Source organism: Acomys minous (genome assembly GCF_964271855.1).
Source record: "Acomys minous genome assembly, chromosome: 11".
NCBI classification, from domain to species: domain Eukaryota; kingdom Metazoa; phylum Chordata; class Mammalia; order Rodentia; family Muridae; genus Acomys; species Acomys minous.
The window spans coordinates 2121302-2146540 of record NC_140492.1 but is presented as its reverse complement, the minus strand read 5'-3'; the positions used below and the strand labels follow the sequence as shown (position 1 = coordinate 2146540).

The following is a 25239-nucleotide window of genomic DNA, read 5'->3' as shown; positions in this document are numbered from 1 at the left end:
CACAAAAAAACAAAAACAAAACCATGATCTTGGAGGGTATTGACCTTTGCCCTTTAGAGCCCTTTCTCAAGCAGGAGACAGGGCAGCTTCAAGTTCTGCTTATCAGTTACTTTGTCAGATGAGAAAAGTACAATAATTTAGACACCAGACTTTCATTTGCAGCTCCAGGCTTGGGCACCACATCAGTCTGGGAAACATGTTTTGGATGAGTTAATCAGTAGACCGCAGGGCTGACATACGCAGTGCCTATGGTGGCCTGGTTGTTTAATGTTCATTTTCTCATATGGGCCAGAGCAGAGGGGACCTCATACCCTGCACCCAGAACTGGCCTGATGGCGGATTTGACCACCATCCATCTTCTCCTCATCTGGGGTCACACGGTGACTTAGCTTTGCTTGTGATGTGGATGGTGGCATGCTGTGCTGGAGCAGCCATCTGCTCTGCATCTGGCCCCACAATTTGTATGGAAATAGTATTTTCTGTGTGCTTGCAAATCTCTGTCTGTCTCTGTTTCTCTCTGTCTGTCTCTCTGTCTCTGTCTCTGTGTCTCTGTGTGTCTCTCTCTCTGTCTCTCTCTGTCTCTGTCTCTCTGTCTCTCTGTCTCTCTCTCTCTCTCTCTCTCTCTCTCTCTCTCTCTCTCTCTCTCTGTCTCAGTAGGTGAAGCAGTCCTAATCTTGTTTAGAGAATTGATTTTGCCGGCAGCAGTTTTCCAGAGGTGAGAAGCAGTTTCTGCTCTAGCTGGGGCCATGTGAGGAAATGGTTTAAATGAGTAAGTTTCACACTAGTGAGGATTGACAGGGAGCAGCCAGCATGTGAGAATGCTGGGGTGCCCCTGCACGGGCAGCTTCCAGCAGGTGCAGAGTCTGATGTTCTCAGAGAGTTGGTGTCCCTCTTTGGCTGATCTGTGTCCTCAGTAAAGCCATGTAGGCTCGGCTTGAAGCCTGGCCACCTCTGTGTCTCCAGGGTGTGGATGGAAGCTGGTTCACTCCAGTTTCAGGCTCGAGGGAGGATGGTTCAGAATTTGTAAGAGGAAACTCTCTAAATACACCTTTGGGGACAGCTCTTGGGGACTGTTGGGAGCTTATGTAAATTCTGCTCAACTAAGTGACTGACTTCCAGAACATTCATAATGAATAACAAGTCAGTTTCTGATCAATATTAATTAATCATGAAGACTGGGCTCAATATTTTACTCTGTTCAATCGAAAAGTGGTGTATTTGACTCTTCTGTAATCTTATTCTCCCCTGAAAAGAAAGCGAACAGTTTTCACTAGCTTTATGGAGACTGAGAACCAAGCTAGCTGTCAATCATGTTTTTAAGAATTACTTCAAAATGAGATAGTGAAGTCTTTGGCCCTACGCTAGAATCGAGCCCAGTGGACTGGCCCACAGCGTGACATATTTCTCTTGTTGGTGGCCGGGATGGGCAGGTGCCCAGCATGCCTCTCATGGTCATCCAGAGTGCAGAGGTCATGGGAAACTATATTAGGGGTTTGTCTTGAAAGCCCAGCAAGTGTTCCTCCAGCTCCAGTTCTGGGAGGAAGAGCCCCAGCTTATTCTTGCTTGCTTGGCTCACAACCTCTCTTTCCCTTTCTATTATTTACGAAGGGCGGGGCAATGGCACTCATTGTAGGCCTCAGTGAGGAATGGAAACTTGTGGGGGCGCTTCACACAGCCCAGCTGTCTGCTCACGAGGCCAGCTCATGATGGGCATCAGATCCAATATTTTATTTTTATTTTTTTAAAAAGCAATTAACACACAATGCTCATTTCAGAGTCTATTTTCTTTGTACCACCGCTAAATTGCTATCTTGGTCCAACATAAAGATAACCAGACATTTCTTGGCATTGTCAGTTAACTCAAGGACTTGAGATGGGTGGCAAAAATGGTTTTTTATCCCCTTGATCAAACTGCACCGAAGTGTGCGGTTCAGTGAAGGTCTGAACCTGCCTGGGCCGTGCAAGGTATCAGCAGCAAGTGGGCAGCCTGAGAGCCTCCCTCAGGAAACAACAAAAACAAGGCAGAGGCTGGAGAGCAGGCTCAGTCGGCAGGTGCTTACCACACATCCCTAGTGTCCACATAGAAGCTGGGTGTTGCACAGTGTGCCTATAACCCTGGTACTGAGACAGAGACGGGGAGATTCCTGAAGTTCGATGGCCAAATTGGTGAGCTTCAGGTTCAATGACAGGTGTTGTCTCAAAGAGTGCGGTGAAGAGACACTGAGGAAGATAACAGGCACTGACCTTTGACCTCCACATACATGTGTGCACAGGTGCATGTGCACCTGCCACACACTTGTGAGGATATCGTGTGCCTTGCACATCCCCACACACAAACATGCGTGTGTGTACGGGACACATGTGCTGTGCTGTGCACATACATGTTGCAGTGCTAGAGCTGCTAGGCATACTCGGGCTTGACTGTGTAACTAGGAAGAGTGCAAAGTGTTGCCACTGAGCTTAAGGGAGCAGAAAGGACTGAGCTTCAAGTTTAGATGCGGATTCGTTAGCCATTGAGCACATCCAGATAGAAATGACACTGCTCACAGCACACGCCGGTGCTTATGGAGCTCAGGGTCGAGTGGATCCCCGCACGAGCACTCCCTGCCACCCTGAGAGACTTTTCTCTCTGAAGAGGCACAAGTGGCTCCTAAGCCAGAATCGAATGCTGCACAGATAAGAGCTTTCCCTGAAGAAACTCAAAACCTCACAGATCCAGAGTGCATTCCGCATAGGAAAAAGCCAGATCAAGGAAAATAGAAGGAAATATTAATTGGGTTCTCATTAATTTCCCAAATGAGGTGCAGAAAGCCTGTCTGCTATTTTTACTTTAATGAGCTTGGCCGAGACTCCTGGATCCCTGTAGGTGTTGGCTGTGGCTTTATTTGATTTCTTGCTTGGATCACACCTTGCAGTAGATTAAAGATGGCTACCAATTACTCGACACCTGGCAGACCATGAGAAGCCGGCAAAATGGATGCACTTAGCTCCTGGGCCTAGCCTCATGGTTGGCAGCGTCTACTTTCCTGCTCAAAGGCCGTCCACGGAAAAAGCCAGTTAACACATAAGAAAGCCAGCTCCCTTGGGCCCAGGCTTTGAGGAGGCCCAGGCTAGCCGTACGGAATGGCCACATGTTAGAGACCGGCTGTTCGTGCCTGTCCCAGCCATGGACAAAGCAGCCATGGTCAAGAGCACTTCAGACCCTCACTGTGCTCAGCTCTCTGCCCTCCCTTCCCTTCCTCTATGCCCTTCTGCCTTTCTCTTCCTTCCCCTCCTCCTCTCTTCTTTTGTGTTCTCCTCTCCTCTTCCCTCTCCTCATATCTTTCCTTCTCTTTTACTTCATTCATTCATTCATTCATTCATTCATTCAGTATTTTCTTATTTACTGTGTACTACAGTGTGATCAGAGCCGATGAAGCTGAAGCACACACCTGTGTGTGTGTGTGTGTGTGTGTGTGTGTGTGTGTATGTGTATTCTGTGATCTCTAATGACAATTGTACCTGTTGTGACCCTGAGAAAACACTGGCAGTGCTGTAAATGGATACTCCAAAGCTTCTCCTGTTAAGAGACTATCTACAAAGGTGTACGTCAGAGTTGAGGAAAGCACAGAGGGAAGAGAGAGAAAATGGCTTCTGAGACTAGTCATGATACCTTGTGGGGAGACTCCAGAGCCCTGAGGGGTGCAGGGTGGCTATTTGGACTTTGGGCATGATGGTGCTGCAGCAGCACAGCAGGGATGCGCGGGGCTGTAAGATTTACCAAACCGAGTACAGTGTGTTCATTCAGATTTCGATTCTGGATAAGCTTAAACATTTTTAGGATATACCTCATGCAGGGTTGGGGATATAGTTCTATCAAAAACGTTTTACATCTGAAATTAAAGTTTTACTGGACCTTCTGCACTGTGTCTGGCAGCCCCAGGTTAGAGAGAAGTGAGCAAATGGACATGTTTTCCATCCACAGCTAGGGCCACCCACCGGAAAGTCCCGACCAAAGCCACAGAGCCATCGTTAGGAGGAGCAGAGGGAGCACTACAGAGCCAGTTAAAGGGAGGACAGAGGAATGCTTGTGTGGGCTCAGGGTCTGCATCAAGCTTCCCATGATGCACTTCTCTCAGGGCATTTGCACTGTGTGCACCTCCACGGAGACGAAGCAGGCATGGTGACGGCACCTAATCTCAGAAAGAAAGAAAGGGAAAAAAAATCACTTTCTTCCTCATTGTGGATCCCAGTCTATCATGTGCTCATGCACATGTGTAAGCAGCATGCGCTCGTGCACATGTGTAAGTGGCTGTGGATGTGGGCCTAGAATAACAGTTAGAAAAGGGGACAAAGGGTGATATCACATGACGTGCAGGCAAAGAACGTACAAGTCCTAACGAGGACATGAAGCTCATTGCTTTTCTAGTTTTAACTCTGCCGGTTTTTTCCTTCCCCCCTTTTTCTTTGTCAATAAATATATTGATAATGAAAATGTGAAATCCTGGTGAGGCTCCATGGTTTCCGGATAGCTTGTTGAACTGTCCAGAAATTTATTAAGTTGTGTGGAGTTTGGGACTGGACAAGCATTTGTTTAGAGGCTGCGTGATACTTCTTTAAAACGATTTATTTAGTGGGTATGTGAGTGTGCCTGAGTATATACATGCACACCATGTGTATGCCACATGATGCCTTTTTTAACTGGTGAATTCATTACGATAAAGTGACTATAATGTATGGAGCAGAGATATTTATCTTCCTGTGCAGATAAAGCAAAAAACAGGTAAAGCTATATGATGTTCCCGGCTGGCTTGGTGTATGTAAGGAAGGCACTGTCAGGTGTGTGTTGACAGGTGACATTAGTCTGTCCCTGTACAGAGAAGGCCTGTTCTAGCATTCACTCTGAGCTCACATCCCTCCTAAAGGGTTAGACAGGAGCAGAGGGAGGTGACAGAGGAGCAGGGCAGCATGAACTGTAGGAGCCAGTGGATCCCAGGCAAGGCAGAGAACAGCATCACCCCAGCAGGCCAGCTTCCTCAAAGCAGGGAGGAGAAGGGAGCAGCTTCAAGACAGCTGTGGCTGAGGACTACGGGGAGCAAACCCGGTGTGTGCTCTGCGAGCCCACGGCAGCACACCACGGGATTCTAGGGAAACTGCCTCCCTGTGAGCTGACAGAGAGCTGAGACCCTGCTCACACCGAAGGGGCCTGTGGATACGCTGTGCTGGTTCCCAAGGAGGACGGGAGGGGTGGCACCACGGGCTGCCGCAGCGACCGCTGCCATGCCCCGGGTTCACAGGCATGCAGGACCGGTCTCTCCCAGTCTGCTGTTCAGGAAGAGATGCTGACATTAGCTTGACCTTGTTGGGGAGAACGGAGGAACCATCTGCTTTCCTTGAGGTCCTTCTTGGCTGCCTGAGCTTCGGAACCTCGGTTGAAACTTCTAATTAACCCGAAAGATCTGCAGCTTAAGGGCATGATAAACGACCACATCTTTATGTTAATCAAATACATCTTCTTTTAATCTTACCCCTTTGTACAGTTAAGAGAATTGCTTCTCTCTACACCATGGGAAGAAAAAAAGGAACACTGCCTTGCTTATTATAAAATGGTGTCTGGAAGGTTCAAGAAGAAAGAGGGACAGAAGTGGCCATTGGATTGAAAATGAGCAATTTATACGCAAGTTTTTTCCCTAGCATTAGTTTGAAGGTGTTTATTAATATTGTTGTTAGTTTCAGAAATTGTGTGTTGTTGTTAGTCTGTCTTTCACTATTTGTCCTCTGCAGGTAGGTTTTCAAATCTCTCCAGCCTCACGCAGCCCTCTGCGCACAGTGCACTGTTTGGCGTGACACTTTGTTTCTATCACGTCTTCACCATGAACAAGAAGACTCATTTTTTTTCTATATTGCTAAATTTCATTTAACTAGGCTAAAAAAAAAAATTGTATTTCCCGGATGATATCCCGGTCGATAGAATGCTTGGCTGTCAAGCATAAAGACCTGATTTCTACTTACAGAACCCAAGCCAGGCTTGGTGGCACTCACTTTAATGTTAGCACTGGGCAGTGGAGACAGGAGGATTGTGGGGGATTCACTGGTGAGCTGACATAGCCTGCTCGGTAAACTCTGAGCCAGTGAGAAATCCCCCCCCCCATCTCAAAGAAACAAGGTGGGCAGGACCCGAGGATCAGCAACTGATCCACTGGCCTCGACATGTGTGGACATGCACCCCCCTCACGTTACATGCACACATGAGAACACACACAATTTTATCTCCCCTGCAAGTTACCTTTCTCCCGCCAACTAAACATGAGGTGCTTCTTAGCCAGTCTCGAGGTCCCTTTGCATCCTGGACATGGCCTCCTTACTAGGCCTTCCCATTTTGTGTGGGGATCTGTGTGACAGTGGGTTAGCGGAAGCCCGCATTGCTTGGATGGGCTCAGTTCACATGGGCTCAGAAAACACGCCTAACAGTCTGCGGTTATGTCGCATGTGTGCATGTTGCTATTTCTGCACGGTGACTACCCTCTTTAGTGTCCCTATGTGCTTTCCTCCTCCCTCCCTGTCACCCTACCTCTGCACACCCCGTGGATAGCCGAAGATCAAGCCATGATCTGGCATTCATTTAGAAAATGGTCTCCTCAGATATCAGAGATATGTTTTTGCATCTGATGCTGACAGGAGAAGAGGCACTGTTCTCTGCTGCCAGCTCACAGGGCCACTGTCCCCAGGAAGGCTCCGCGTGCACCAAGAGAGCCTGCCCCTTCCCTCCCACCACCACACAGCATCACCGAGTTCTTGGACCACAGATGGCTGGTGATTTCTTTTTGCCTCCATCTTCCTGTAGACTCAGGGCTGCCGTGTTTTGGAGCAGACATAAACCCTTCAGCAGGAGGAATTGAGAAGCACTCAGCAAAGTACAATTGCCCATCAGTCCATAAAATGGAAAGGATTTTTATAGTGAGCTTCGGGTGATGGGCCGGGACACCTGAAGTGTCTTGTTAAGTCGGTTTTTGCTGGTCATCAGGCACCTGCTAGTCGTTGACAGAGCCCTGGAGGTTCTGAGCTCTGTAATCGTTTCCTAAGACTTTCTTGGATGCAGATGTTCAGCCTGGGCCTTTCCCCGTCAGTCTGTCTGTCTGTGGGTGGGCTGCCGGCGTACCATTCCCTCCTCACTGGCGCAGGTGCATTTCAGCAGCTGGCTCTCAAGTCCCTCTTTCCTTCTTTCGTCGTCCTCCTGGCTCTAGCAGGCTGAGCCTGCTGCCTCTGAGGCCTGGCCAGAGCACTGCATCTAACGCTTGGGTTGCACCTAAGGGGCATCATGCACCGGGATCCCAAAGCTTACTTTGTCTGTAATTCCACGCCACAGTAAGTTGGTCTGATTCCCCTGGAACAGGCCGCTGTGCCTGCTTCAGTCTCTGCTGTTCACAGTGGGGCCATGTCACCTGCCTCATACTGTCACTTTAGGAGTCTGTGGCTGCCTCTCCTTTTTTTTTTTGCACTCTAGAATATTTTAATTCCCCCTTTCATATTGTCATGTGTATGTGTGGTATATGCACGCATGTGTGTGTCTGTGTTTGAACGTGTGGGGACACATGCATGTACATGCAGAGGCTCAAGGTTGATGTCAGAAATCTTCCTCAGTTTTCCCTCTATCTCATTCATCAAGGTGGCATCTGTCAGTCAGGCACAGAGCTCAGAGCTAAGGGTGGTCTAGTAGCCAGCTTGCTTATTGGGTCCTGACTTCACCTTCCAAGGCTGCAGCTGTGGGTGAGCCTCTGTACCACAAGCCGATTTAGCCAGCGGTCCAGACTCTGGTTCTCTGGCAAATGTGGTACATGCTTTAGCAGCTGAACCGTTTCCCGGCCCATGAATTCCCTTTATTTATTTATTTCTTATACATCAAGAGGATATTAGATATGAGGCCAAAGAAGAGACACGGCAGAGGCAGTGGGAGGGGAAAGAAGTGGGCAGGATGGGTGCTGAGCAGGGGCTGTCAGGGAACACACAAAGACAGAGTTATTGTGTAAGTATTTCAACAAAACGGGAAAATGGGAGAACTCGTTCTAAACTTCTTAGAGAAAAAAATTTGTTAATCTTTTTATTTTTGAGAAATTGTTTAGAATATATTTTAATGATATTCTTTTCCCTCTTCTAGATCTTCCCAGATCACTTACCCAACTTCGTGTTCTTTTTCTTCTGAAAAGCTAAAACCAAAACTCAAACATAATAAAACAAAACAAGCAACCTTTCCTCTCTCTCTCTCTCTCTCTCTCTCTCTCTCTCTCTCTCTCTCTCTCTGTCTCTCTGTCTCTCTCTCTCTCTCCCTCCTCTCCCTTCTCCCTCCCTTCCCCCTCCCTTCCCCATCTCAAATTTTTTTTTGTGCTCACCAGCTATTTTTGAGCGTGGGCCTGCCCTGTAGTGTGTCAATGCACGCAGTGACACTCCACTGAAGAAAACTGGCTTTCCTTTGTGGAGCAGCTTTCAATCGTAAACAGCTTCCTGCTAGGGCTGGGACTTAGTGCCCAGTTCCCCTCTCAAACTTGTAATAAATCAGCTCCCAGAGGCACACACACTGCTACCCCATCGGTCACACAAGCTGCTTGCAGTAGGGTAGGAATCAGCACAGAGACCCACACATGGGCCATGTGCAGACAGGGAGAGGCTTGGAGCACTTGGCACTGAATGTGGTGTCTTTATCAAGCCCCTCCTGTCAGGGCTCAGGGATCCGTGTGAAGAGGGTTACAAGAGGGAAATGGTAAGAGCCAGAGGTGATGAATGACGCCGAGGAGATGGTGCATCTTACGCACAACACGACTGATTGATGCACACACGAACTCACAAAGACTGTGACGGCGTGTATGAAAAGTCAATCTTTTACCTACAAAAAAAATCACATTTACATCTAGCTGAATGCGCACTGTGGAAAGAGTTTTCTTTTCCTGGACATCACCCCAGTGTCTTCGGGACCTGTGACCAGTACTCAGGAGAGCACAGGTGCCCACAGCAGTGCCCCACGCACCACAGACAGGCGTGAGCTCCTCTTGTAGCCGTGCTCTCGACACCTGCAATTAAATTATTTCTGCTGTTTTCAGCCAGAATACCCTGGTTATCTTTTATAATATCACAATTGTTTTAGCTGTCAGCCAGGGCGATGCCACTTGGCTCTGAGCCTTATAGAAAACATGCCTGAAGTGGTCACGCTCTGCCTGCCCCAGTTCTGGTCACTGGTCCTGAGTGAGAACTAGTTGTTGAAAGACTTTAATTTGTCTCCTTTATTGATGCCCTAAACTATGGCCTGTGTGGAAGAGCAGATGTGTAATTTTGAAGTTAGCAGCTAGATATGCTCTCGGGAGAGTGAGTTAGGGTTAGAAGATGTTGTGAGCCACACACAGGTACAAATCCAGTCTTATTTTGTCCACGCATCCCACAGTTGAACAAAATCCTGCCAATTATGTGTCTGGGATTGAAATAGCCCATCAGGTCACCCTGGTCACTCACAGTGGGTGGAGTGTAATTCCCTGCTGTTGTGCCTGTCTGGAGTCAGCTGAAAAGGACTCTGCAAGAGGTGGGCTGCAATGGCTCTTGGGAGGCGTTTCCATGCTATACCACACTGATGCCAGATGCCATTTAAAGCATTCGGTCCAAATTGCAACCCTTTCCAGTTCCGGTTACTGTCCCTTGGGCACCTGCAGTGCAAATGGGTACTTTACCGCTGCCCACAGACCATGGATCTAAACAGAAAGGCCCCTGTCACCTCTGCTAATGATGACAATGCTTCAAGGGAGGGTGCATCTGTCCGCAGGTCACATTGCATAATGGCTAAAGTAGCTGGCTCTCCTTTGTCACTCCCTGCTCTAGCATGAAGGAGGCTGGGAGGTTGTCGGCCCTGGGAAGCAGTATTGCAGGACTTCCTGGGATTGGTCACCAGCAGGGCGTTGTTATGAGCTGCTTAAAGCCAACACTAAGCATGCCAGTGTTACTGAGCCCAGGATGCCACCTTGCCTAGAGTAGCATGTCATTTCTTCTTGAGTTTCAGTTTCACTGTGTGTGTGTGTGTGTGTGTGTGTGTGTGTGTGTGTGTGTGTGTCTATGGTGTGTGCATGTGTGTGTGAGTATGTGTGAAAGCCAGAAGATAACCATAAGTGTTATTCCTAGGGCACTGTGGCATTGTCTACCTTTTTTCTTTTTAATTTTTTTTCTTTTTTAATTAATTTATTCAGATTACAACTCAATTGTTATCCCATCACTTATATCCTCCCATTCCTCCCTCCTTCCTGCTTTCACCCTATTCCCCTCCCCTAGGTCTATGACTGAGGGTTTATTTTAAATTTTAAATTTAAATTTTTGAGACAGGGTCTATTTCACTGGCCTGTATCTCCCATGTAACATCTAGTCTAGGCTGGCCAGTGGGCCTCAGGAAGCTGCCTGTTTCCACCTCTCTCATGCCAAGATCACACACACACACATGCTGCATTGGTTGACATTCATTTTCAAGGTGTGCTCTGGTGTTCCGGCACAGGTCCCCATAACTGGTCCATCTCCTGAGCCCGGCTTTCCCTTCTGCTTCATTTTTATAACATCTGGGCCTACATTCCTGGGAAGTAGAACAAGGCTTAAGTTCCAGGCGGCCCGCCTCTGAGGAGTGGTTTCCAGCTAGTCAGCCAGTGTTTGCCTGGGCTCCTAAGACAGCCTTCCTTCCACAGGGCAGACAGTGGGCAGCCTTCCTTCCACAGGGCGGACAGTGGGCAGCCTTCCTTCCACAGGGCGGACAGTGCGCAGCCTTCCTTCCACAGGGCGGACAGTGCGCAGCCTTCCTTCCACAGGGCGGACAGTGGGCAGCCTTCCTTCCACAGGGCGGACAGTGCGCAGCCTTCCTTCCACAGGGCGGACAGTGGGCAGCCTTCCTTCCACAGGGCGGACAGTGCGCAGCCTTCCTTCCACAGGGCGGACAGTGGGCAGCCTTCCTTCCACAGGGCGGACAGTGGGCAGCCTTCCTTCCACAGGGCGGACAGTGCGCAGCCTTCCTTCCACAGGGCGGACAGTGCGCAGCCTTCCTTCCACAGGGCGGATAGTGGGCAGCCTTCCTTCCACAGGGCGGACAGTGGGCAGCCTTCCTTCCACAGGGCTGCGCACTTCAGATCACTTCAGATGTGGGTCAGTGGAAGTGTGCAGCGGTGGCCCGGACACCAGAGCATGCTGCTCAGTTGCCCGGGCTGGTTTCTGGTACTCAGCACACAGCTTTGCACACATGGAAGTGTGTGTTGTTGATCCGACTCCTATCATTGTCCTTTCTGTATCATTACACCAATGTTCAACCATGTTTTAAAAATACACAGAGAAGGCGGGCGCAGTGACGCCTGCCTGTAATCCCAGCACTCTGGGAAGCAGAGGCAGAGGCAGGTGGATCTCTATGAGTTCAAGGCCAGCCTGGTCTACAGAGTGAGTCCAGGACAGTCAAGGCTACACAGAGAAACCCTGTCTCAAACAAACAAACAAACAAACAAACAAACAAACCACAGAGGGCAGACTTTCCACAGTGATGTTAATATCTGCTTGGATCAACACATCCAAAGCCACACACATGAGCCCTGAAGCTGGTGCCGGCCCAGGTAAAGTGCACCGCTACTCAGCTGTGCCTAACCCTGATGGGCTAGTCTCTGGTAACTTTGCATATGCCCTTTCAGAATTCCATTTAGAGATTTGCACCCAGAAGCAAAACCCATGCACAATGGGCTCAATCCGTTCGCATCCAGAAAAGACGGTTCAGGAATCTCTGACAACATGCAAAGAAAAGCAGCTGTCTGCCTGGATTGGCGGCACAGAGCTGAACAGCTAGGAGCCAGGAGATAGAGCCCAGCTCGACGACCATGAGGGCCGCAGAGAGCCAGGCCTTATCAGCTAAGGGTGACTCCAGGCGGTGCACACTGCCAGGGAAGCATTTTAGTCAGGAAGCAGTGAGGAGGGTGCAGGGAGGAGAAAGGCTGAGGTTTGCCTGGTACTTTGTGTGTGTGTGTGTGTGTGTGTGTGTGTGTGTGTGTGTGTGTACGCATGCACTTTTAACTGTCACACTTGATGAGCCTTTTTTCCTTCAGTGTCCTGGGGTGTACGTACACGCCTGCTTCTCCCCGTTGGCTTCCCCGTGGACTATGAGGTGGGGAAAGTTGCAGACACTCGGTGAATGCGGGTCTGCGTGGTGGAGAGGCTAATGGGTCCCCTTGTCAGCCTCTTGCTGCCCTGCGTTTCTGTTGGTGTCTGACTTATTCTTCCTACTGAAAACATAGGAGATGTTGGAGAGTAGAAAGTTTTCAGAGTTCGCTCCTCTGAGATGCGTGTCTGGGAGTTTGGATGACAACGAACAGTTGATGCCTGGGAGGCCCAGACAAGGTCAGAGAAAGAAAAAGGACTGGTTATTCGGAGGCCGTAGAAAGAGTTTAAAATTAAACATTTAAAGCAGAGAGAAAGGAGTCGGTGACAGTGGAGGAGATGTCCCTTTCTAGTGGCTGCACCTGCCCCGCCCACTTTTTGTGTTGTCAAGTCCTGGAAGAGCCAGGCTCTCTCAATAGGTGGCTGTCAAGTGACAAGCAGATGCCACACTCTGCAAGGGGAAAGATCATAAAAAAGCAAGGGTGCCTACAACTACTGGCTGGTAAATGGTGTAGATGCAAAGGATCATGGGAGATGTTCCAGGACTCAGGCTTGAACCTAGAGCCTGGTAGACGGTGGGTAAGCATGCTGCCCCTGAGATACATTCATGGTCCCTTGAGCGCTTTTTATCTCGAGACAAGGTCTGAAAGCCAAGTTGCTTGGGCTGGCTTTGAACTGATCCTCCTGCCTCAGCCTCCAGTGTAGCTGGATCAAAGGCTCACACCTCCATGCCTGCCCAAAGCTGAGGTTCTCAGAGACATAACAGTGTGAAGAAATGGTCACCCAAATCAGAGAGTGGACAGATGCACTCAGCAGAAAGAGAAGCCAAGAGGGGAAAAAATCCCTGACCTCTGCGGTATGCCTTTGGATGCCCATTATTACCTTAAATTCAGTGTGTCCACATATGTCATATGTTGGTTTTGACATATGTGTGAGTACATGAGGGCCACTGATGGAAGCTGAGAGCACAAATAACAACAGCGTACATAATACGCAAGAACATTCTTCTCTCAGCAGAAGGAGTGTGGAAGCTCCCTATAACCGCTCATCTTTCCTTGGGCTATGGACTCTCGCCTCTGTGGTTCAGTGTGGCTGTCTGAGCATTCGCCATTGCACCCACAGTTCAGACAGCACACAGCAGAGGAAGTGGGGGAAGGGAGGGGACGTTTTTTCCTGCTCATGTGACGTCACAACGTAGCTGTGTAGTCACACCCAGCGGCAGGGAAGCTAGAAGCTTCCGTCTGGAGAAGCATCGTCAGGGCTTGTATAGCTAAGAAAACAGGATGGGTAGAGGCAGCGAGCTGATGTTACAACATGCATCTGTACTTGGGGTTTCTTGAGCACATTTGTCCCAGCTGCTGTCTGACGGAGGAAGCCGTGAAGCGCAGGGTGCTTGTCGGAGACGCTCTTTGATGGAGGGTGAAGGAGGGGAGCGTGACACCCCTCTTTTGCCCTCCTTCACCTCAGCAGTTTGCTACTGAGAGGTCCTCACCACCCCTAAAAGTTCTAGCACATTCCTTCCTTCAAGCTGTTCTCCACTAACGCTAAGGCCTGTGGTATTGTTCATACTAAGGTAGGGAGACCTTGCAGCCCTGTCGGTCAAAGCACATGGTCCCCTGCCCCTGATGCAGGAGGCAAGGACAAGACCACAGGAGCTGGGATTGCATGTTCCCATAGGGAGCTCTTTATTAGGGGGCATACATGTCTCACAGGACTTCTGGGAATCGCAGAACCAGCTTGGCTGTGTGCACCACCCAGCTGGGCAGGATGCAGGAGGAAGTGTTTGAGGTCCTTCCAGCAGGAGCATGCATGGCTCTTCAGGCATCTGAGCACAGCGCACCAGGCAGAGGGCACTAGGTGAGGTGCCTGTGCTGCTCGGAGAACCCCCTACATTAGACTCCCAGTGCTGGCTGGAGGTGGGGTCCCCCTGTTCTTGGCTGTTCCCCCGGGGCTCCCGACCTCCATCTTGGATCCTGGCAGTGCACACATTGGCTGGAGGTGACTTAGTCAGCAGAGTTCCCCTCCCGTGAATCCACCCAAGATTTAATTCCTCTAGCTCAGCCTCCTCAGTGCAGGAAGGAACCCAAAGAAGAGGGCACTGGGTGAGCCAGCCAGCTGTTGTCCCTAACAATAGTAACAGTAGTAAGCCAGGCCACCTGGCTAGGGCAGTGTGCACTCAGTCTTTGTCCCCGTTATCACCTCAATCTAGATTCCTGTTCATGTCGTTTCCAATGTAGGAAGGGACAAGAAGGGACCACGGGGATGTCTCAGAGCACGTGCAGACTCTGGCTCTCCCTGGTCGTTTCTCTGGGTGCCTGCCTGTGGTCTATTGCTTTCCTTTTAACAAAGGATGGGTCTTGACTAGTACTGTGCCCTAAATACAAAAGCAGAAGCCTTAACCTCTGTCCCTTTACAGTATGGCTGCCTGGGGACAGGCTCGCTAAAAGTGGTAATTAAGGTAAACTCAGATGGAACGTATGTATGCTTTTAAGAGGAGGCCAGGACACGGGGCACATGCAGTGGCCTGGTCCACTTAGGACACAGGAAGGGTGCAGGGCAGCTACAAGACAGGAAGACACTATCAGGGGAAACCCACTTTACTTTAGCCTTGATCTTGACTTCCAGCCCCAAAGGGGGGGTTGGGTGGGGGTGGGGCAGTCAGTGTGTGTTTCTTAAGACCCCACTCCACCTGGTATTGTTTTTGTCACATCAGATCTGGAAACTGAACATGACTAAAAATGAGTTTTGCCTTTCCTGTGCAAAATTATTATTGGCTTTTTGGGGTGAAAAACTTGAGGGATACTAGATCCCCTGATGGCTCTTTCTCTTCCGTGCATGCATATCTGCACACACTTGACTAGTTAAGAGCATGCAGTTGGCGGGGTCATGTAAGCCAGACACAGCTCCACGGAGCTGGAGATAGGATGGTGGTCATGAGAAGCCCAGAGTAAACCGTCCTTTACAGACGACCAAATTAGGCTTCCCCGTCCTCCGAGGGCCAAGCCACACAGCCCTGGACAGTAGGTCTCAGGATACCTCTATTTTAGGACAAAGAATTGCTCTCCCTTGGGAAAAGCTGTGTGCATCAAAGAAGGGGCTAGCCTGAGCTGATGAGTGAGGGGTTTGAAGGGATGGGGACCGTGTTTTGGTGTGAACATCACAAAGCAGGAAGTCCTCTTGCCTGCCGTGGCTAATGCCGGCCCTTGCACATTAATCTCTGCTCTTTGCAGAGAACTGGAAAATTGTTATTGTCCACACCAGCTGCCCCTGTGCAGAAAGCACAGAGATGGCTGTAGGAGGCAGCGGGAGCTCTGTGGCTCGCTCTGTGGCTCGTTCTGTGGCTCGTTCTGTGGCTCGCTCTGTGGCTCGTTCTGTGGCTCGTTCTGTGGCTTGCTGTGTGACTTGCTCTATGGCTTGCTCTGTGGCTTGCTCTGTGGCTCACTCTATGGCTTGCTCTGTGGCTCGCTCTGTGGCTCGTTCTGTGGCTTGCTCTGTGGCTCGTTCTGTGGCTTGCTGTGTGACTTGCTCTATGGCTTGCTCTGTGGCTCACTCTATGGCTTGCTCTGTGGCTCGCTCTGTGGCTCGTTCTGTGGCTTGCTCTGTGGCTCGTTCTGTGGCTTGCTGTGTGACTTGCTCTATGGCTTGCTCTGTGGCTCGCTCTATGGCTTGCTCTGTGGCTCGCTCTGTGGCTCGTTCTGTGGCTTGCTGTGTGACTTGCTCTATGGCTTGCTCTGTGGCTTGCTGTGATCACACTTCACACTCAGCTCAGGAATGACCCTTTCTCACCCAGCCAGGCCTTGCTGAGGAGGGAAGCCTTGAACCTCTGTTTGCCCTATTTCCAGATTTTTAAGAACACTTTGTCTTTTTTTTTTTTAAATGGTCACTTCATAAAATACAGTGTTCAATGTCAGCAGTGTAATCTGCTCATGTGAATAAAGTTCTTTTTATTGTTAATTTTACTTTTGGGGAAGAAAATGACTTTGTCTACTACACACTGGCTGTCTTATGGTCTGAATGTGTCTTCAACCATTTTGAGGCTTAACGAATTAAAACTCTTAATTTCTGTGCTTCCCGCCCCCCCCCCCCCGCCCGCCCCGCCCCACATCATTTTGGCTTTCTTCATCCCAAGGGTAAGGTTTGGGTCCTCAGAAAGAACCCATACTGGCTCCACATGGCTTTGATAAGAGAGAGCTGTGGATTCAGCTCTGGTCCCCCAGGGGCTCTGTGTGGACTGGCTTAATTATGTCAAGGGCAACACAAGTCATAGGCTAATTCTTTTAGAGTTAATATTATACTTTGAAAGACGGTGGAACATCCCGCAAGCCTCGGCACTCACATACCCCACTTGCAGGGCGTGCTTAAGTTAAATTCCTGTTATTTCCTTATGGAGCGCTAAGGTTTCAGTCCTTTTATAGTACGCTATGTGCTTTGCTCCTAACGAAGGGAAACTCCCACTCAGGACAATTATATCCCAATTTACTGCTTATGTGCCGATTTCTGATCTACAGGATTAGGCCTCGGGAGGTAATTAGTTTCTGTCAAATAAAGCTCAAACTGTGGAGAGCTGTGATTATGTAAATGGCAGCCTTTGCATGTGTGTGCGCGCACACGGGTGTGTGTGCCGTGGAGGGTGTGTTAGAACCGAGAACTGCGTGTTCATGATTTACTGCTAGGACCATGAGACAATGAGGTCACGGTACCTGGAAACAAAAGGATTCAAGGTCAGGGGTAGATATGATGTGTGTGCACACGTGTGTGTGTGTGTGTGTGTGCGTGTGTACTCGTGCATGAGCATGCATAGTGTGTTTTCAATGAATATCACATATGCAGGGAAACACATTCCGCAATGTCTTTGACTCCTGCTAGGGATCGAACCCACAGCTTCTCCACTACTGTGCTGCACACACCGCGTCTCTGACATACGTGCAAGTTCTGCTGCATGTCAGACCCTTCACCCTCTCTTGGCCTGGGGTGGGGTCTCTGAATAGCTTTGTCATGCTCGGGGTGACTTCACCGCTGTGAATTTCTAAGGACTTGAAGTCTGCTACTTAGATTGTGCCTGCGGGGATGGGGAACAGCTCACCAACTGTCATTTCTGAGCCATGGAGAAGTTTTGCTCTAGCGTCTCTTCCTGGGGAGATGGGTTGGACCTGTCCCTCACAGGCTGGCCTCTTGCTGGTAGCTAACTTGATAGCCACCTCTGTCTGTCTCTATCTCTCTGTCTCTGTCTTTTTCTTTCTCTCTATCTCTGTCTGTCTGTCTGTCTGTCTGTCTCTGTCTGTCTCTCTCTGTGTGTCTGTCTGTGTGTCTGTCTCTCTCTCTCTCTGTCTCTCTCTGTCTCTGTCTCTGTCTCTCTCTCTCTCTCTCTCTCTCTCTCTCTCTCTCTCTCTCTGTGTGTGTGTGTGTGTGTGTGTGTGATTCCTGTCTAGGTTGGCACCTTGCTCTGGTTTGGGACTCTGTAAAATTATACTTTTTAATGAGCATATTTATTTATTTTCTGCTTTCCTCTGGGGATCATGAGCTTGAGTACATTCTCTGCTTGCTCTCCAGACCCCAGAACAGAGATAAGGCTCACTGAGGACCCCCTGTTGGTCAGCGTTTGGGTAGAGCTCACTGAGGACCCCCTGCTGGTCAAAGGTTGGGTAGAGCTCACTGAGGACCCCCTGCTGGTCAGCAGGTGGACTTTTCAGATGCTAATTGGTTGACTCCTGTGTTTAGACTAGGAGCTCTGAGGTTGTGATTTGTCCCACTGCTATGCTAATTGCTGCATGCCAGTGTCTGTCTGTCCCATCTGTCTGTCCATCCATCATCCAGGCCCAGGTCTATGGAGCATACACAGGGCAGCACTGCAGCAGGCCCACACCACACTGGGTTCGGAGTGAGCCCTATCCAGTACTCCCCAGGTGGTCTTGGATGAGCTATACTGCGATCTCTGGCCTTGTAAGACCTGCACAACAAACATTTCCACAGTAGCATACAGAGACGCAGAAACCAAACACAGCCAAGTGGCTCAGAAACCCATTAAGCCCCAGAGTTAGTGAGGGGCCGTCATAGGCTGGGCTGTGACTCTCCTCCACAACTCTCTTTGAAACGCTGACCTCTTGTACCTCTAAATGTGACTGATGCAGGGGTGGTGGTGGTGGTGGTGGCGGCAGCATCTTTACAGAGGTGACTTGCGCTCGCTGAGGCGGTTAGGGTGAATGGTAATCCAGCAGGGCTGAGACTGTTAGGAAGAGGGTCTCTGCATATATTAGTCACCATACATGTGCACAGTGGGAGGGCAGCCGCTAGGAGACTGAAAGAAAGGACTCAGGGGAAGCCAGCCTTGCTGACACCTCTTTAAGATTGCCACCCTCCAGACAAGAGCGAATTTGTGTGTCTTGAGCTGTGTTATGCCACAGTGACCTCAGCTGACTGACAGGCTGGCGGGTGGGCAGACCTAAGGACTGCGGCCACCACACCAGACTCAGTGCCTGTCAGAAGCCAGCAACGCTCACACCAAGCTCTGAGTTCTCATGACGCGGCCAGAGGCTTTGGGACTTTCTTCAGTCGGTGGACCTTAGATTCCTTCTCTTACCTTTGCAAGAAAACCCAGAGGCAGGTGTGGCGGCGCACGCCTGTGATCTCAGCCCTTGGGAGGCAGAGGCAGGCAGATCTCTGTGAGTTCGAAGGGTCTACAAAGAGAGTTCCAGGACAGCCAGGGCTACGCAGAGAAACCCTGTCTTGAAAAAAAGAAACCCAGGGAAGCCTGCGGGGCAAGATCTATTTCATGCTTTATAAAGGAAGACTGGTTAAAATGAAGTCTTTTTGCAGGGTCACCCTAATGCTACTATGGCAAGGTCAGACAAATTGTCACAAAGTGTCGTCGTGGCTATGAGGGCTGTTGTTCTCTTCAGCGGATGCTCGGGAAGTCAGGGCTGTCACCATTCTCTGAGGGAGTTGCCAGCTCTTACACAGAGTCTGCTGGGTAGCATGGACACCTCCCCGCCCTGCCCCCCACTCCTGACCACTCTGTGATCAGATTCAGCATTTTTATTGTCCGTGCGGAAGGAAACAGGCTTCCAGAACTCCAGGCAGATGCAAATGCTGTCTGCTCAGTCCTGGGCTGGAGTGTTATGGAAAAATACTGCTGTTCAGAGCGATCAAAGCCACCGATGGAGGCAGCTGACGTAGGCTTTTCCAATCCAGGCAGTAGCATCCTAAATAAAAGTGCCAGGTGGAGCCCACCCAGTCCAGAGACAAGCCTTCAAACACCTTTATGGGACAATTAATAGAGATGAAAGGGTTCCGCTGCCAGGCAGGAAGGACAATGACACTTTTTATCTGCTGCAAATGTAGACATATCACTCTCTCCTGGATAGAGCATCTGTGCAGAGGTCCCTGGCATGTTCAGGGCCCTCCTAGTTATGGAGACCGGGCTGGGCCCTTTTGCAGTGTCTGGTATCTCTACATTCTCTGACTTGTGAGTTGTGCCCAGCACTGGGTGGTGTGGGTGGTTGGTCCTTACTATGTTTTGAATATGTTTTCCACAGCTTGAGCCACACAGCTGGGACCGTTTCTCTAACAAGCCAGACATACTTAGCTGCCTAGGCCGAGCATGAAGCAAGCCGTCCATGATGGTGCGTGCCATTTTTTCTCTGAATTAGGGCACAAGTGACTTGTGAGTCACATCGATAGGCAGGTGCAGAGACCCCAGGGTCTACGTGTCTCATGCTCGCCCAGGCCCCTTCTGTCTGCCTCTGTAGCCCTGGCCACAGGTAGCCTGGTCCTGTTTATATTAAAGTTTAGTTTATAATAAGGTGTCAACCCAGTTGGGAGCTAGGGAAGGAAGTGATTTGACTTCTGCATTTGGAAGAGAAAACCGAGAACGGTGTGAGCTATAAACCATCCTTGGAACCAGCACAGTGGTAGGGACCATCCTTAGTCTCACTTTCACCTAAGCTTCTGTTGTGTGACATTTTTAACATGGGAAGATGTGAGCAAACATCCACTCACCTCAGGGCAGCAAGGACAGATCACAGAGGACAAGTTCACCCACAGGCACGGGTGAGGGGCTACTTACAGAAGAAGTGTGGGTGACTCAGGCAGCTGCACCATCACAAAGCCCACTCATGCTGAGGGATAGCTCGTGAAAACCATATGCCTGGAAGTCTTTGCCCAACCCGAAGAGCTTTCCTGCCCTAGAGACAGTTTACCACCCTCATTACTGACTCTTGAGCCTCGAGTGAGCCTCCTCCTTCCTGGGCGGAGTCTTCCAGTTTGGAGGGATGGGCCGCACAACACTGCAGTAGTCCACATTAGTCTGCCACGTTGGGGCCAGAGCAAGCAATTATTTTACTTCTGTGTTTTAAAAAAGGAAAACCGAGCACTGTGGCAGCTAAGAACCTTTCCTGGGGTCACAGCAACTGAAGCAATCCCTGAGTCTGACTCTATCTGGGCTCCACACCTCAGTGCTTCTGAGGAGGGCCTGACAGGTAGGAGGAGCCCCACCCCTCACTAGGGCCTCACTAGTGCCCTCTCTAGGACACTGAGAGTGGCAGCCAATGTGGGTTGAGAAACCTGTACAGAGCTTCCCGCTGGCAGTGATTATTCCTTGAAATACTTTATCCTCACCCAGGCCTTCTCTGCTCTGTTCTTACCGTCTTCCAGGTCCCAGACCACAGGGTTAGGGTGTGAGGTTATACCTGTGCCTTCCGGATCCTTCTCTGGGCATCTGTGCCTGCATGCCTGCACCCTGTTTTTTTCCACCCCTTCCCTGGGCCCACCCTCTTAGAAGCCCCAATGCTTCCTGCACTATTCTCCTGTGGTTGCATCTCCATCTTCACACCTTCCTCCATCCATGAACCGTTGGCCTCTGGCCGGCCCGCCTCACAGCGGCTTTGTTTCTCAGCCACACTTCCACAGACAACTGTTGTGAATCCACAGTAGCGATGGAGGCAGTGTGAACAAGGGCCCGCGGGCTAATAGAAATTACGGCACGTTGTGACGGTGTCTTAGACCTCCGCCTGAAGTGTGTGCTCTCTTGACAGTTGCTTACAACGAGCAGCCGCTAGCTGAACACCCGTTTGGTGTCGGGTCCTGGGACAGCCTGGGACAGCCTGGGACAGCCTGGGACAGCTGCTGGAGTGCCTCAGGCAGGGCAGAGCCCCTTCCTTCCCAGGCTCACATTCTGGAAAGGGAGGTGAGGACAGAGCAGGGATGGAAAGAAAGAGTTAGAGTAATGGGTAATAAAGGCTCCAGGGAATCACAGTGTAGGCCTGGTGTGGGTGTGGGTGTGTGTGCGCGTGCACACACATGTGTTTTCATGTGCATGTATGGTATGTTTTCGGTGGATGTCATATCTGTAGGGAAACGAACCTGAGGGGTTTGGCCTTCCTATCTACAATGATGACAACTTTTACAATATCAGCAGTGACTGCTGTTAGTGGGCCCTAAGCCTCGCTCTGGAGTGCTGGAGAAGGGAGGCTCTCTTAGAGTCACCCTGCCTCTGAACTGTCATCACCACTAGGGACACAAAAGGAGACCTCGGGAGGTTGCAAAGCAAGAAAAGGTCCTGGAGATGGGAACCCGTGTGTGGCTCTCCCCAACTTCTGTTCTGGTCATCCACGGCTGGTCTGGCCAGTCTTGGCTCGCAGGACCCCATGGAACCATCTCAGGCCCTTCGCTGGTGCCAACTCTGTCATCAGATTTGATGAGCTGCCTTCTCTCTCTCCACCACTCTGGCTCTGGTTTCCGGCCAGCTTGGTGGAGCTCACTGCTTCTCCTCTGAGAATGCAGGTCGCCCTGAGGGAAGGCAAAACTCTGAAAGTATCTTGAATGCAAAGTGGCAAGTCCTTAAACATCAGAAGTTGCTCTGTAAAGCATTGTGATAGTTCTCAGACGAGGGTGGGATCAATAAATCAATTTTGGTGGACGATATTAGTTTAAGACTGAACTGTAAAAATAGATTTTTATGACCTGTCTTTACGACGGCATCTTGGGTTCCCTACATATACATAATTTCCTGCATCTTCATTTATCATTTGTCAAAACATAAAATTATTGGTTTTTTTCCCATTATTACAAAAGGGAGAAGATGGATCAGACCCTTCAAAAACCGTGGGCTGCAGAAACAGTTTTTAATCTGAAAAAAAAAAATAGCAACAAAAAAAAACCTCTCCCTTGAGTTGTAACTAATTTCCCCATCCCATCACTTCACAGTGGACGCAGGCTCCCCTCTGAGATGGGAGGATCAGAAGTACGACCCCCTCCCTCTCCCCCCTCCCCTCTCCCCCCTCCCTCTCCCTCCACCCCCCACCCCCATGACAAATGACAACTTACAGAGCTACAGAGCCACCACACACAGTGTTGATATTAGCACAGAGCTACGATTCTTGCTGCATGTCTGCCAGATATTTGCTGTTTAGTTCCAGGCCAGTGGGTAACATTACCTCACATTTCCCAGCATCTGCTTGGGTTGCAGGCAACTCCTAGCCTTTCCTGTGGCCCTGAAGCACCCACTGCAGTGTGGATCAACATGCTAAGGGCTACTTGACGGGGAAGGATGCACCTGCAAGCATCCTGCCAGCCATCGTCTCTCCCTGCTGGGCCCAGTGGATCATGACAGATGCCCCTCAGCATCCCCCATACAATGCACTCTGAGTCCCAGCTCCTGTAGTCATGGCAGCGAGTTAGGAAGGAAAGTTGTTTGGTTTAGGTCACAAACCCATCACACTAACAAGGCTCGCAAGGCTAGGGGCAGATCGCTCACTTCCAGATGGAGGAGTGGAGGATGCTTGAGTGCTCCAGACGGAACCTGCTTAGTAGCTAAGAAAACTGAGAGGAGCCTGCTTAAGGGTCTGCAGTGGAAATGCCATGCCAGGGGGCATCTGAAATAAGTGGGTTCTCCTTCATGTCTGCCATTTATCATCCATCTTCCACCTACCACTTACCTGTCTGCCTGCCACTCATCTATCTATCTATCTATCTATCTATCTATCTATCTATCCATCTATCTATCTATCTATCTATCATCTATCTATCTATCTATCTATCTATCTATCTATCTATCTATCTATCCAAAGTCTATCTTATCTATCGTCTATATATCTATTATTTATCTATTATCTATATTTGTCATCTGTCATTGCTGGCACATCTTACCCTCCTCGCTCTCTGTTTTACCTAGCTAGCCTCTTGGCTCTATGTTCTAGTCCAGGGTGGCAACCAAGCCTGGCCCTAGGCTTAACAAATGAGCAGGTTTGCTCTCATGGGCACCTTCCATTCAACTGTACAAGAAGTCACCCCGAGTCTGGGCTGAGGCCCCAGTTTCTGCTTCAAAAAGGACAAATGATTCTTTTGATGACATTAGTGTTCAGCCTTCATTGGGTGGGAGGATGTAAAAAAAAAAAGTCCATGCTCCCTTCTCTGGCTGGAGGATTTTGCTTAGTTTTTTTTTTTTTTTTTAACTTTTGGCCCATGCTCAGGAAATACCTAGCAAAAAGGCATAATCACCTCAAGTCATCACTTGGAGCTGGTTTGTAACTTGTCTTCAGCAACCGTGTCTGTGTGCATGGGCCTCTCTGCCTATGTAGAAACAACAGCTTGCTTTACAGGATGACAACGTATAACTTCTGGAAGTGCAATCTTATGGCGATGGTCAAATAGTGTCATTTGGCTATGAAAATGCCCACCAGCAGAGCCTGGAAAACAATGAGCAAATCTCATTAGCAACACACACTGATTCCAAAGTATCACTCTCTTAGTTATGAACACCGTGAACATCAGCTGGCATTGTAGGACGTGTCAGCACTGTGACCTCCAACAGTGACCATCAGCTGGCATTGTAGGACATCTCAATACTGTGACCTCCATCATCAGCACGTGGGTAGAGTCCAGATAGCTAGGGAGCTGCAGCTTCTGAACGTTTGGAAATCCCACCATGCTTCCCTGGATTTTGCTCTACAAACAAGGCTTTGTCTTCTGTGGGTGAATGAATTTCCAAGGGCATGCCAGGGTGGGCCACCCAGACTTCCTCTTGCTCTTGTTTCTGGCTAGGTGGTCACCTTATATTTCAGGTTTTTTTTTTAATTTTAATTTTTATTTTTTGCTACAGATGGGCAGAAGAAAGTCCAAGAAGAATTCGACATTGACATGGACGCCCCAGAGACAGAGCGTGCGGCTGTGGCCATTCAGTCCCAGTTCAGAAAATTCCAGAAGAAAAAGGCCGGATCACAGTCCTAGTAGGGACGCTCTGTCCCGTCCCACCTGAAGACATCAAGTTCAACCACCGCCCATCAAGAAGAGAAGAGAGCACCGTCCTAGAGAGCCACCCACACTCCGTACACACCCTGCTGCAGACCCGAAATGCATGTAGAGAAACCCATAGCATTTACGCCCCTAGAGGCCCGTGCGCACAATGAGATTGTGAGTAGCTTAGTCTCTGTATCTCCATTATGAGTCCTCTGCAACTGTTTTCCTTGATGTTGTAATAAAAAGGAGGTCAGATGAGTGACTGGAGTGTCCGCCTTTATTTCTCCCATCAGGTGAGACTAGGAAGGCTCCTGCAGTTAAGGACAACTGCACGCCAGGCGCCTGTGCCTCTTGTGTTCTTAAAACTTAGAGGTATCAGAGTCCTTTTCCTAGGACGGAGCTGCAAACCCTCAACCTCGCAATTCCTGCCTCATTTTATAGAGTGCCAGCCGGTGGCTGCGTTTCCTGAGCGTGGGATGTAGTCTGGACACATGACTGCCCCAGGAGAATACACAAGGTCTGGGAGGGCTTCTGTGGTTGGAATGCCACCGGGGTGTGCTCAGCAAGTGTGTGTCAGGCCTTCGAAGGGTTGCCCCACCCTGTAAGGGCCATCTTTGCCCCTGGGTATCTCCAAGTAGCAAGTACACGCTCCAGCCTCCTCCGTGCTCAGCATGGTTTTTCACCTCCTTAGCTTGTTCATCACAATCTACAGTTTGAAGACGCTGCCTGGCTTTTCCCCCAGTGCAAACCTTGCAGATCCATGGCCTTGCATGCCTTAGAGAGCTTCCATGGGCATCAAAAGTGTCCATCTTGTGGGAAGCATGGCTCCTCTCAGAGTCAGGAGTCAGATCCCAGCTTGGAGCGTGTGTCTATGAGCTGGCCTTG

General features: G+C 49.8%; 1 protein-coding gene across 1 annotated transcript in view; it reads left to right on the top strand.

The window, feature by feature from the left end:
* PCP4 (Purkinje cell protein 4) overlaps nt 1–24616 on the top strand; it is a 59347-nt gene extending 34731 nt beyond the window's left edge. The window contains exon 3 of the mRNA XM_084800810.1: nt 24218–24616. Coding sequence (XP_084656936.1) covers nt 24218–24345 — 128 coding nt within the window. The 3' untranslated portion in view covers nt 24346–24616. The remainder of the gene's footprint in view (nt 1–24217) is intronic.
* The last annotated feature ends 623 nt before the right edge of the window (nt 24617–25239 follow it).